A 13,706-nucleotide genomic window follows, 5' to 3' on the forward strand; every position below is an offset into this window, starting at 1 on the left:
AATGGGACCAAGTCAAATGATATAAAGGGGTGTCACGTCAACTCGCCCCTTACCAACTCGCCCCTCACCCCCCCCCTCCGCCAACTCACCCCCTGACTGAGTCGGCCCTTAGCCGAGTAGACCTACAATCGTGTAAAACTAGAGGGAAAATGAAACAGGTCTTCTGGAGGGGGAGGCCATCATCAGTAGCAGTCAGACCGCTAATTAACGTAACTGAATGGATCTATGCCAATTTATACATTTTCTAGGAAATTGGTGATTTTCTTTCCCTTTTTTTCCCTTTTCTTATCATTATCTTTTTTCACATTACCTGTTGGGGCAAACGCCCCCTTCCTCCATAGTGACGCCCAAACTAGAAAATACTCGGCAGAGCATTCCTACTTTCGCCAAGGCTAAACCGAATATACCTTGTCTGCATATTAAAACAATAAATCAATGCAGGTCGTGTTTAGCTCCTTTAGTGAGAAGAAAAAAATGACAGCATCAAGTGACATCACCTTGATAACTCTTCCGAGTCTGGATGTTTAAAACATTATCTATTTTCCCACCAAAATTGGATTCGATGGGACAGTCAGAATTGCATAAAAGTTGATCGCTAAGTTTTTGAAATATCCTGTACCAAACAGACAACCTAACCTGTCCGACAAACAGACAGACAGAAAGCATATCACCCTTCCTGGAAGTGGTAATAATTTCTGGAAATGTTGCCAGCATACAGGGATTCTCCTCTATGATACCAATCATTTACATTACTGCTCCGAGTGTGCGTTTTGTTTTACCAGCATTTGTGGGAGGGCCTTGACCGAATTTGCCCCGAATAGCTCATTATGCTCAGTGCCCCCCCCCATACACCCGCACACACAAGTGTGTATTTGCCTGCAACTGGGGACCCCCTATTGTTCATCTTTTGTTTGTACTTGTTTTGTTTGTACCACCCATATGTTTTGTACACAGTTGTCAATCGGGGACCCTCTGTCAATCGGGAACCTTATTGTCCGCTATTGTTCAGGGTCCCCAATTGAATGCAGAAACAAACTCACACCCAACGCCATCATACCCTACATTGTGTGGACTTATTTTGTGCAGAGATCCGCACTATGTCTTCCACGCCTGCACACCGGGGGAAATGACACATCCCGGGCTGCAGGACTCAAGCAAGCAGTTCAACACCTCTGCGATGTGTATTGTATTAATGAAAACCTCAGGGAGGCTCAAGCGTCACCCCCTACGAGCCCTTGGGTGCGCCTCTAAGTTTTGCTTTATCCTTAGTACCTGGATTAATTGGATTCTATGTTTTTTTTCATTTATTCACCATCTGGAGGAGTGTGTCTTTGCTAAAGTAGTTGCAACACAAGTTCTGGACCCTTGAGTCAAATCACCCTAAAAATATACCCCGAGCCAAAAAGCGGAGAAAAAAAAACGAAAATGTGTAAAGTTTGCCATAAGGGGTCGTCATTATGCTTGGAAGAGTAAATGCCATAGAGAAGCGTGGGTCGAGGGCTATACGTACATCGTTTCAATAACGAGAACAATCCCCAATAGACCGATTGCCCCTGCTTAGTCACGTGATTTATATTGAGTTTAAAATATCTACAAACGTGGCATCCTCCAATAGCAAAGTGTCTTTTAAGTGTTGTCTACCAAAACTAAAAACGATTTTCGGTATAAAACTCAGCATATCAGCCCATTAGTAGTCTAAGTGCTTTACCGACCGTCACCTTTTTTGGTGCATGACACTTATGACACACTTTCCTAAGGGGACACTCATGTTCGTTGATGTTTGATACTCACAATAGGTCACGTGACTTACTACGTGTAATTGATATATAACTTTTAGTCGAGCAAACAAGCACAGTATAAAAAATGGTACCCTTCAGTGTTGGTCCGCAAGAGAAATGAAACGACCTTGAGTCAGTCATTCATGAAGCTCCTGGGATTAATGTTGGTCTGCTGCTCCTTTAACGGGACTTGATCTAATGCCAATGCCTTCGGCTCTATTTCTCATTAGAACTGTAAAATGTCTCCCGGCAGTTCACAGATCATTGATTTACAGTGTGCGGATGCGGTACATATGACAAACTGCCCTTATATATTTCCTCCCATCCACAAATTCCGTAGCCTGCTTTCGCTTCCATGGTAACGCTAGACGCAGTTTGCCTTATCAAATAGGAGCCTCTTTGGGATCATTGCGTTTTATATTTGAACCGGAATACAATGTGAAAATGATTAATAATTGAGGACCTTGTGTGTTTGCGACGTGAAATTGTCGAGTAAAGAGAGATGCGAGCAGGCAGTACAATAGATCATGGCTGGGGTCTCGATGTGGCGACCAGTCAACAAGGGCGAGGCAACTAGCCTTCGGTGTCGTTGGCAAACCAAAGATTTCTTCGTCCTTTTCTTGGCGTTTCAGGCATGCTGTGTACAAAATGCACGATGTGCGCTCCAAGGTAGGTCTTGATTTATTGTAGGTTTCCACCAGTCTACTTCGTAAAAATGTCGTTCGAATTCATCTTCAAAAGATCACATCGTCTGTATTGTACTTCAAGCCTTCTCATCTCTTTTTCTGCCGTTGGTTTTATGTGGTCGTTGATATTAAGAATTTTCATTTCTTTGCATTCCTATGTGGTATGTTTCGAATTCAAGCTGATGAAACTAAAGGCATCATGCCAGGTTTAATTTTATTTCTATTCCCAGTTTCATTTTCGTGTCATTTATTAGTTTGTAGCCTTTTCAATAATCTGTTACTTGCCTTATAAAATAGGTTTAGAAAGAAAAAGGGATTTAGAAGCCTCGCTTGATATATAATAAATATACAATATCTGGCAGTTCATATGTTCATAGCAAAGTTTCTGCAAGTAACAGGCACGGGCATCATAAGGCCATGCTACATGGGAGGAGCCATCACGCAAAATGGGTGCAACAGCAGTCTGATTCCCTGACCTGACGCTTCTGTCACCTACCCCCTTACCCCTTCCTTCTCCATTTTGACTGACTAAACTGACTGATTTGGGCGTCACACCCCTACCCCCTCTAACGACGCCCGTGGTCACAGGTTTTCTCGGACATTTGCCCCCAGGCGTTTTGATCAAAAGTTTAAAATCTACAATTGAATTTTTCATCTGCCACCTACACGTTGCTGAGCGTGTGCTTGAAGCGAGTAAACAATTACTACAGTTACAACAGAAATGGTAAAATCCCGAAAAAAAACTAATGGTCCATGGTGTTGAACACCTCATGCAGTGGAGTAAATTTGAGCCAGAAAATGGTGGTGGGGATGGGGAATTGGGGGGATAATTTGTAAGGCCATGGAAATTTAAAGGGGGGCTGACACCATATGACATGTTGATGATACAGATGTACGTCCATGATATGTAATACATTTCTGTATAATCTTACATCAGAGCGGCATATTGATGGCTCTTCGTCGTTCTCTCTTTTGAATGCTATAGTACTGAATATACAGTTTGGTTGTTTCAAGTTCGAAAAATTCTTCACAATCCACCTTAACATTTTCTTACCCCGAAAAAGTGGGGGTGGTTCGAAACCCCATCCTCCTGGCCAAAAAGTGGGGAGATGTTTATCCACCCCTCGATCCCGCAGATTTACGTCCAGGATACACATTCAAATTTAGAACGAGGCAAAATTCACGTTAAAAAATACAACACGGGCTTACTTGAATTCAATTAGATTGCCCTTCACAAAATGTTTCTTTATTTGCTACATCGAATGGTTGAGCTCATGCAACTGAAGGCTCCGGTGAAATTCTCAAAAGTCTTCCATGTGGTTCAGATATTTGGATATTAAATTGCAGTTTTGCTCAGAACAAAAACAGAAGAAAAACGACTACAGTAAACTGCAGCGCAGAATGCCTTCCGCCATATCATACTACAGCAAGTCAGCACTGAGACGCGTATATGGTGAATTCTTCTTGGTTATTTTCGGTTGATAAAAAGTGGACCTTTATCGTGAAACGGTGCCCCATTTTGAATCAGCAAACCCCATTATTTCTCTGGGATTTCTGACATTTCATCCTGGCTAAATATCACAATTTGTTCAAAAGGAAGCAAGAGGTAAAACAAACTTATAAAAACACACATAGGCTTACATACGGTAGCTCACCAAGCAACCGTTGTAGCGACAGCGTTTGCTCGTAGTGATTGACTAAACGCTGATCTTCGTTAATAATTATTCGAAAACCCAACGCAGCTATTATTTGCTGCATGGAAGGCATTAACAGGATCTGTGTTTGTTTATTTATTTATTCATTTGGTTGAAATATGAAGTCATTTTAGGCTTCCGATTCGTTCGTGTAATTATGAATTTCGCAGCAGGTAATTAAATTCCGTTCCTTTCTAGATGAGCTCGCCTCAAATTAGATGCTTGTGATGCATGGGGGAACTTTTATTGTATTTAAAATGAACGTGTAACCTTAAGTATGGAACTACATGCTGGTAGTTGACATCGTTTTGTTCTTTGTCATTTCCTACATTGTATTTGTCTTGTTCTCGTTTAATCTTTTTTTGTCACGGTCCTTTCCAGGTTCCCCAATGTCCGATGTTTGTTTCGCGTCTCTAGGTTTTCCATGATACAAGCTCTTTCTTTGCAAGTAGACCATCCAATTTTTTCACTTAATCAATTTGATCTGTATATTTGATATTTGTTCACATATCTATATTGCTAATTCCCTGGCCGTTTTGAATATGAAGTACATAATGTACTCATATTTTCATAGATTGAGCGTTATGTTCTTATGATTACATATAATTTAAAATGTTAAATTTGCTCCTTGCTTCGGTTACTTACTCTTACCTAATTACATTTGAGTGTTTCAAAGTATCCTTTCAGCATCTGCCATTGACAAGCAAATGCCTGTAATAATGGCTGAGGTTAAATGCTTGTACATGCTTAATGTACGTGCTTAAATTGTACGTTGTTCTCGGCTGGATATAAATAAATAATGTTAAACAGTAGGTGAACGCAGCGCCTGTGGAAAGGCAATTTGAGTCTGTGGTTCGTGGCAGAGGTCCTATCTCCACCAGCTTAACAGACGCCATAATTTGGCATGGCTACCAGTACACTTGTCTGGATGCATAAGCTTAAGTAAAGAACAAAGGTCTCCGACGTAACATGCACAAAAATCCCTTTCCTTCAAGCAAATTATCTTGGAAAAGGTGAAGCGACTTCTTCACATTTCCAAATGCACGCCTCATTACAAGCTCCCATAGTAAATCAGTTTCACTTGTTTCGTGCTACAATGCATAACCTTGAGTATAGAACAAAGGTCTCCACTGCTTGGCACAAACCGTCTTTATTCCTGCTCCGACGTAACATGCACAAAAACATCTTTTTCCGTCAAGCAAATTATCTTGGTAAAGATTAAGCAATATTAATTTCTTCACATTTCGAAATGCACGCCTCATTACAAGCTCCCAAGGTAAACCAGTTTTGCTTGTTCCGTGCAACAATTAATGCGTCTATGAGTAATGAGATCTGAATTTCAAAACCTTGAACTTAACAAAATGTTATGATAGTTGCAATGTGAGGAAATTATGAAAATATGGCTTCCTCGGTGAACTTAAAGACACGCTGACAAAGTAACAGAATATAATTCATTATCTTGGGTTCTTTTTTCCTCTTTACCTTACGCAGCTCTGTCGATTATCGGCAAGCCTGCAACCCAAAGCGGGGGTTACTATGCGGCTGGAAATGCCGTTGACGGCAGCATAAGTACATTTTCACACGGAAGTAAGTGCAGCATTACTTTCTCTCCGTCATTATTATACATGTGGACTTATCCAGCGACCAGAATAAGCTTACATGTAATTGATTAATCCACACACTGCAAGATACCCATACCTTACAGTTACCACTACGAACAAATTATATATTGCAAAATAGGCCTAGGTCTTTCGCTTGATTTCGCAATCAGTCTTTGTTATTAGGAATATCTGCGTAACAATGAGCCGGTTCGGTCTGTGTAACAAAAGACAAGCTAAGTCCGTTCATGTACAAAGAATCTGACGTCATGCCACCTCGAACGTGCTCAGTGCAGTGGTGTAGCTAGGATTTTACTAGTGGGGAGGGGGGCACAAGGGGGCCCCAGCATCTTATGGGGGGACCAGCTTTCAGTGGTAGGGCTTTTGGGGGCAAGCTTCTGTTGGCCTTGTTCAATATCCAATCTTCTTGTTCAATATCCATCCAGTTTTATGGGGGGCACTTGGGAGCAGTGAGAATTTGGCTGGGGGGGGGCAAGTGCCCCCCCGGCTACGCCACTGGTTCAGTGTGTGCAAGTCCTGCATCTACGGAAGCGTAAAAGGGCCAAAACCGATCTTGGCGGAAAATTACTTTAAACAGTGTTTTTGCATATGGCCCTTCTACACTTCCATAATGTACTGACCTTGCTCTTTAGTGTCATCGTCACCATCTTCATTGTCTTCCTCACATTGTCATGATTTCAGGCCCTTTACAAGGCACTGGGTAGGGTAACTTTTTTCTGCATACATTAAAGGCCAGTTCTTACTTCAGGCGAATGTGAAAGCGAAGCGAATTTGACCTCACGAACAATTTGCAGCGAATTTCGCTCAAGCTGAAATGTGTTCAACTTTTGCAAATTCGTAACTCGAAAATATTTCGGTCTTGCGTCACGAATTCGTGTTGGTTTTTGCTTTCGCGCAAAGTATGAACTGGCCTTAACGCAATGTACGCATACTTTCGCGTGTCCCTGTCGTGTCAGCCTGTAGCCCACAATACTTTGCACGTCTGTGGTGTATCTGGGACATATTTCCTCCACAAAAATTTTCATGAAATACATTTGCCCTTCCCAGCACCCTGTATGGGTGGTGGGGATGAGTGAATCAATGAACACGTCGTTTCTCTTTTTCATACAATGGAGATGAAGGTGACACTCATCCCTGGTGGCGAGTGGACCTTGGAGCTGAACACTGCTTGGGTGAAATCACCGTCAGAACTCGACTTGGATGCTGTGGTAATGATAAAACCCCAACCAGCTCATTTTGGAAAAAGTTGAGGTTTTCATAATTTTAGAATTATTTTTGGGCGTCTTCAAAGAATGCAAGTAACCGGGCTGTAACACTTCTTGCGACAGGAAAAGCTAGGCACGATGACTGAGCTTGAAAATGGAGTTGAGCGTGCACCAGAATACCTCTGACGAAGGGATTTTCCACATGTTACTGCTTGAAAATCAATGGTCATTTTGCCTGGATGTTTGATCTTGCTTTTATATGAAGTTGCCTGGCTTTTACTAAATTATGTAGGGAGCAAAACCACAGTCTGTCACTATGCTGAAGTGGACAGCTAATGTGTTTGTTTGTAAAGATTTCTCTCATCACTCAGATTTGTAAAAACAAATCGACAGAACCGGCTATAGCAAGCATTCATGGAGATTTATCTGAACATCTGATTGAGTATAAATCGAATGAAGTTAGGATTTGAAATGAGGTCTGTAATTGGCCGAGTTTAATGCGCCTGCGCAGACGCGTATACCGTGTTGGGTGGATATAGCGCCAACTTCAGACTTCGGAACCAAAATGGCTATTCTTTCTGTGCGCAGTACAGCATGCAGCTACTTTATGCTAATTGGACATATGCATTGACGCATAAACAACCATTTTGGTTCCAACAATCGAGACACTCGTGTCGCAACTCTCTCTATAAACAGCGCTGGATGCGGTGCGGTACGGGGAACGTTCAGTACAACCTTGGCCCAAAGTGTGGGTACGTATGCGTCGCCAACCACTGGCGTAACGTTAACGTTCGGAACGGCGGGCAAAGTATTGACAATATCAGCGCAGCGATGGCTCGTATCGGTGACACAAGAGGCCAGGTACGATGGTCTGACAACTCGATTTTAAGTCTAATTAATGTTAAACGTTGGTGTGAATTTAAGTCTAAAAGAGCCAGGGTTTATGTTGGCCCATCTCACAACAGGGGGGGCAGATTCCGCCCTCCCCCAAGAACTCGGTTGCACCTCGTTCAAATTTCTTTTTTTTTTTAACTTGGCATGTATGTAAACACACTGCTTTTCATAAAGACTGAACTCAATCAGCCGTACAGTTTTATTGATAGAGCCATTCCAAGCCTCATGCTACATTACGTGCCAGCCTATGAGCACTGCAGTGGAAAAAGTACACATTTTGGCTGAAACGTCTCAGAAAAATGCGCGCTGCGCAAGAACGGGATGTCCGAGTTTAACAAAATGGGTGTCAAAACAACCGCAAAGAGATCCTCTTGAAAACTCCTGAAAACTCAACTCCTGATAAAACTGCATTCCGGCAATGTCAGGAGAAATGTTGAGGCCCCCCGCTCTTTTAGGTTTCAAGTTGATAGCTTTTATTCTAACAGCCTGGGTAATAGATGATTTCCAAAGACTCCTTCCGTTGATCGGCTAATTGAAGCTCTCATGTCATTCTACTTCCTGCTGTTCATTTCTTCCATTTAATTTAAAGGGGAATACCGATTCGCGGCAGCAGTGGCGCGAGCGGGCCTGGACTCAAACTACAACGACAACCAACCGTGCGGTTCACCCGCCGCTCGAGCCCAATGCACCGACGGGGCCACGATTGTATTCCCGTGTGAAACTCCACGGATGGCAAGATACGTTACCTTAGACATAGACCCGTCCCACCACGATGTGACTAAGGCTCTACTCCAGCTGGCTGAAGTGACTGTGAAAGAGTACACCAACGGAGAATGTGGAGCGGTTGACGGTAAGATTATTGAAATCTTCGACAGCTTCACGTATGCATATTTACCGGACTTAAAAATCATTGGTTTGGAAGGTTTTTTAAAAGAAAAATCGGTACACAGCTGGGACGGAATAGGGAGGATGCAAATGAATCGTAATGTTGTCTTCCTAGCTCAACCTAAGCGGCCTTATATAATATTTTACAGTGGGCAATCTTAACTTGCGCTGCTACCCTTTAAGAAGTTTAAATTTATGAGCTCCGAGCTGTACTAAGAGATGGCGTAGCAACGGAGGTTCCTTTGATAGTAACGGCGCTTGTCTGGTTCACAAATGACTAGGAAATACACTTGTTACGGTCACATTGCTACCATTGGCAACAAAATGGCACCAATATGGCTCCCCCAGAAAACAACTCCTGAAAGTCATCCCCCGCGCTTTTTAAGTAGGGGAATTCAATATCATTAGACCTTTCACATTTTCCTGGAACGTATAAAAATGTAGTGGGAGTACGCCTACATTTCATACATGTTTCTGATATAATAGTTACATGTAAAATGAAATCCATCTTGCAAAAGTATTCGTTAAAAATGCGACAGTCGTCCGAAATTGCCTCAGATCGCACAACAAAACATCTAGAAACCTCACGTGCATAACGCCTTGCTCGAAGCACTACCATTAGTTCTTAGTACCAATTAAGGTTTAATATGTCCCCCACACGTACTTCTGAAAAGCGTTTGACGTCCATACACGTCCAGCAGATTTGACCAACGCGCAATTATTAAAAGCTACCCCTACTTATTACCCGCACACCCTTCCGAGCACATACACAGTTCCAGAACACTGTCTACACTGGGTTCAGTCGAGAGGACTGATTGGTCCGCTTCATCCTCGATACCAGGCGGCAGTTATCGATCGCTGCCTCATATTTACACACAGTTGATGGGCAATTTACAACCCCAAACTATTATCTCCCACTCGAGGCAAGGCAAGCACAAACTGCTGGAATATGAACGTAATGGGCCTATAGGAATCGGCTACATACGTATACCGGCTTCCCTTCTAACGGAGTTCGTTTTAGATAATAATGTGGTGTCTTGTATCAAGAGGTAAAACAGTAGTTCTTCATGGCGTGACGTATCAGAAAACGCGATCTTTGTCGATGCAAAAAAGTTGATATCTCATCCATGATATGCATTGTCACTTTCGATATGATTCTATACATGCGATGCAAAAAGGTTAAAAGGAAGACTTTTTAACAGGATGCGTTGATATTATTAAATGCACGACAGACAGACAGGCATATGTGTCCATTTCCGCTAGGGTTTACTATTGGAAACCAGACTGAAACAGCAACATCCTAATGATCCCAGGGTGAATCCAGGAATTTCAGAAAGGGGGGTGTACAAACTTGGACGGTCAAATTCGAGCGTGCAGTGCAAAAACCTTATTTTTTGCACAATGTAAATGCAATGGAGCCACTTTAAACTTCTTTGTTCAGGTGATTAAATCCGCCACTGAACTTTTGCATTCCAAAAAACACGACGCTTGGTATATAGCAATAGGCCTATAGATCTATACTGTATTGGAGTGCCTCTGAGCTCTGTTTGGGGTGAATAAGTTTTGTTTTGGAAGAAATCAGAGCCACCAATGTTGCTACGTTGCGTCATCACATTTCAACGCGCGAGTCGTGCTAAAACTATATTTTGCAACCTTATTGTTATGCGGACCCATGTACGTGTCATGCAGATACGCGTACGAACACGAAAAAAAATACTTGGATGCTGAAATTGTCTTCCATCGACTTCTTTGGCGTAGGAGGAAAGAAATGTTTAAGTTTTGTACTCCAAATAACCAAAATTTAGTCTGAAAAATAAAACGCATGATGATTTTTGAGAATGTGTTGAGGAAAACGGTTTTTAAAAATCACGAACCTGAGAAAAAAATGACGTTGAACACTTTTTGCTGCCAAATCATTTATGCACATGCTTGCATAATGATTTACCAGCGAAAAGGTCCATGGTGACGGCTTCCAATTTGGACCGTATCTGAATTGTGAGCCTAAATCTTTAACGAGCACGCTTTTATGAAAGCCACAGTCAGTGGCTTCGTTCACCCAGCCTCATACGTAGATGTAGCCTATGTCGTCCCATTTCCAGGCGTAGATGATCCAAAACCGCCAAATGCTCGCTGCTGCATTATGGGCAGTGCCCAATCAGACTGTGCGCATATCCCATCATATTTACGACCGAAAGAGAGTCAGACACACCTTGTTTCTTTCCCTTTCTCTAATCACATAGACACTACGCCAACTGCACTCTCAGCGGTCAGGCCTACTGGTAAGCCCTGCGAAGTACGGACTGCCGCATTTCAGATGCTGCGTGACAGAAGCTGGATTGCAAACTCCCATCTCCTGTCGAAAAAGGTGGTAAGGTCGCTGATGGGGTGTGCCGGATACTGCGCCAGAGATGCCCGTTGTAACTCCTTCGACTTCGCGCCAGGAAACGGTCAGTGTCGCCTCCACAATCTTAACTCGACGTACATCGAGATGATGCCCAATGAGGAATTCGTAGTATACACAGTAGTCGATAAATTTTGAGCAAATGCAAAAAACCTTCCCAAACCAAATAGCGCCGTATTTTCTGTAACTAGACTGACGTTGTCACTACTTATGGACCTATGCGCATGGGTTTCTTGGTAAAAAGCATGACCACCTCATTGAAAGTTTTGGTGGGCGTGGTGGCAGTGGTGGGGAAATTTAAAATACTCTCATCTCATTGGAACGTAGTTGTTGATAGCTATTACAATGACACGCGAGCAAACAGTCTTCCTTGTATTCGACACGGTTAGGTGGCCGTCAGTGGCCTCGGTCGACACAAAAGAAAACAGTGAGTCTAGACTCTTTTAATGGCGACTGTGGTGAAAAGGTCTATTGGGCTCGTTTATATGTCTCATCTTGCCGTCGGGTTGTGCTGTCGCATCATGCTCTCGCCGTCGCCTCATTATATACTGGTGGAAATGGGGGCGCCCTTACAGACAGAGTTTATAAGTTCCATACTCGATCCATACGATCCAAGGGAGCCGTCGTGCAGTCCTGTCGTGCAGTTGCGTTGCCTGCAGAGAGACAGAAATGTATGTCGTAAATAGTACACCATATGCTTCATATCTCCTTTACCTCGCGCACCTGGCTACAACAGGACTGAAATTTCGCTCTGACTCCATTACTCCAGCTTTCAAATGGGTCGACTCCTCAGCCAACTTGTCCTCTCCTACAGACAGTGTTATGGCGAAGACTGCACTCCAGGGCCTCAAAAGACTGAACGCCACACCCTCGATCAAAAAGGAACCGATCGCATCTGACATTTACTTTAGAAGGCATAGTGGCATTTCATGGACACCCGTCAGTCGATCTGGCAGATCTATGTCTTCTGTTATGTTTCATATCTTACGTCGAGTTCCTTCGTTTAGAGGACCTTAACTTGAGAAAGCTGCTCGATAATTATACCGGACAGGCTCATTACCCATCTTCCAAATCAAACTAGTTTCGCCAAGGTGCAGATGTCATAATAGCTAGAGCATACCCACTTGCCCAGTGACAATAGGCCGGATACTTCGCTGCACTTGGAGATTCGCCAGACTGCCGGCTACCGGTAGGCTACTGAGCTTGTAAGAAACCACAAGGGCGCCATTAGCACCTCTCATCCTCTGAGCTACATCCTTACTCGTGGAATAGTGTTAGATGTACTAAACCCCCTCGTCCCGAACAGATCATAGTCGAGATATGGCCTTCATAGCTTTAGATCTGGGGGTATGCATCTGCAAAGCTGATACCTTCACCTCTTTGCTCCCGTGGAAGTCAGTTGGAGATATATTAGAAGTACACTTGATATAAAAATGCTCTGAATTTGGGAGCAAGTCTGGTTACTCAATCATTCATCATTAGTAAAACACAGGTTGAATATTTTTTGAATCGAAATTCTAGAGGCAAAAAAAAGGTTTGAATGCGCGCAATGAGATAATAATATTATTTTGCACAACACAGAAGATATCGATCGACTTAGAAACTTACTAAGCGAAGACGCTGACAGCGACTTTGCCTGGTAGTGTTGTTATAATAAAATAGGAAGAAAAAGTTAACAGTTATTGATTGTATCTAAAATTTACTGAGTGAAAAGGTCATGTGTGGCGTCGACTAACAGTGTTATTATATTAATTGAGAAAGAGAGAGAAAAAAAAGTTGAGATATTGAAGTCATTGCCAAGGTTCACTGCACGACCATACCAATCGTTCACCAACGGAAACAATCGTGTTCCTTGTCCTTTCTTTGTGCTATCTTGGTAATTTTTTTTGGGGGGGGAAGTTCACATGAAATGAAGTTTCTGACGCCGGAATGTAGGAATAAAGTGTATCAGATATTAGTTTATATTTCATATTGTTTTAATAAGCAGATTTATCCTTGTATAATCATTCAATTTGATAGAAATAGTGGAAGCAGTCTGACAGTGCGTTGAAATCCACGTGGACTTGGAGTGCCCCCACAGTGAGGTCCTATACCTTGGACCTGTACAAATGTAGGGATTGGCCTTAGTTTGATCTCCATTTATGCAATATGAAATCACTGGACTAGGCTACATTGTAAGTAGAAGGCAATCTTAAATTTAGTTTAAATTATTCTTTGACGGTGTAGGCTGACGACGTCGTAATCCGTCTGCTTTATCGTTTCTAGAATGATTTTTCAGATGATACCTATAGGCATTAAACTGTATTACAGTGATTTTTTCTCAATTTTTGACACTTAATTCTGTGTATATTTGAAAATTGAGCCGGAAACTTTTATATCAGGTCGTTAAAAAATTGAAGATCAGAATTTGTGAGGAATATCGAAATCATTTCGCAGGAGTTCAGTTTAAACTTGGGAACCCTTCCGCAATGAGTCAAAGACATCTGATAAATTGTCAAGAGAGGGCGCCAGTACGGCTCTCATTTTGCACCTCGATCCACGGGC

At 42.5% G+C, this 13,706-nt stretch overlaps 1 protein-coding gene across 2 annotated transcripts; it reads left to right on the forward strand.

Moving 5' to 3' along the window:
- Positions 1–2,039: 2,039 nt before the first annotated feature.
- On the forward strand, positions 2,040–13,568 carry LOC110989784 (uncharacterized). 2 transcript variants are annotated; one of them, XM_022254408.2, is made up of 5 exons: positions 2,042–2,447; positions 5,650–5,745; positions 6,893–6,985; positions 8,466–8,726; positions 11,002–13,568. In XM_022254408.2, exons 1-5 carry the CDS (start codon positions 2,306–2,308, stop codon positions 11,298–11,300), a joined length of 891 nt encoding a protein of 296 aa, XP_022110100.2. In that variant the 5' UTR covers positions 2,042–2,305; the 3' UTR covers positions 11,301–13,568. The 2 variants fall into 2 exon arrangements, with proteins under 2 accessions (XP_086993872.1, XP_022110100.2); XM_087137746.1 differs by lacking the exon at positions 6,893–6,985 and having other exon boundaries at positions 2,040–2,447.
- The last annotated feature ends 138 nt before the right edge of the window (positions 13,569–13,706 follow it).

The sequence above is a fragment of the Acanthaster planci genome, linkage group LG06 (genome assembly GCF_054643075.1).
Source record: "Acanthaster planci isolate LZ-2023a linkage group LG06, COTS_SCS, whole genome shotgun sequence".
NCBI lineage: Eukaryota > Metazoa > Echinodermata > Asteroidea > Valvatida > Acanthasteridae > Acanthaster > Acanthaster planci.

What these genes read in the sequence shown, in the direction of transcription:
- LOC110989784 (XM_022254408.2), top strand. Translation starts at nt 2,306, where the DNA reads ATGGCTGGGGTCTCGATGTGGCGACCAGTCAACAAGGGCGAGGCAACT. An exon ending in AAGTACATTTTCACACGGAA is followed by an intron (nt 5,746 to 6,892) that starts GTAAGTGCAGCA and finishes CATACAATGGAG; the next exon opens with ATGAAGGTGACACTCATCCC. An exon ending in AGAATGTGGAGCGGTTGACG is followed by an intron (nt 8,727 to 11,001) that starts GTAAGATTATTG and finishes CTAATCACATAG; the next exon opens with ACACTACGCCAACTGCACTC.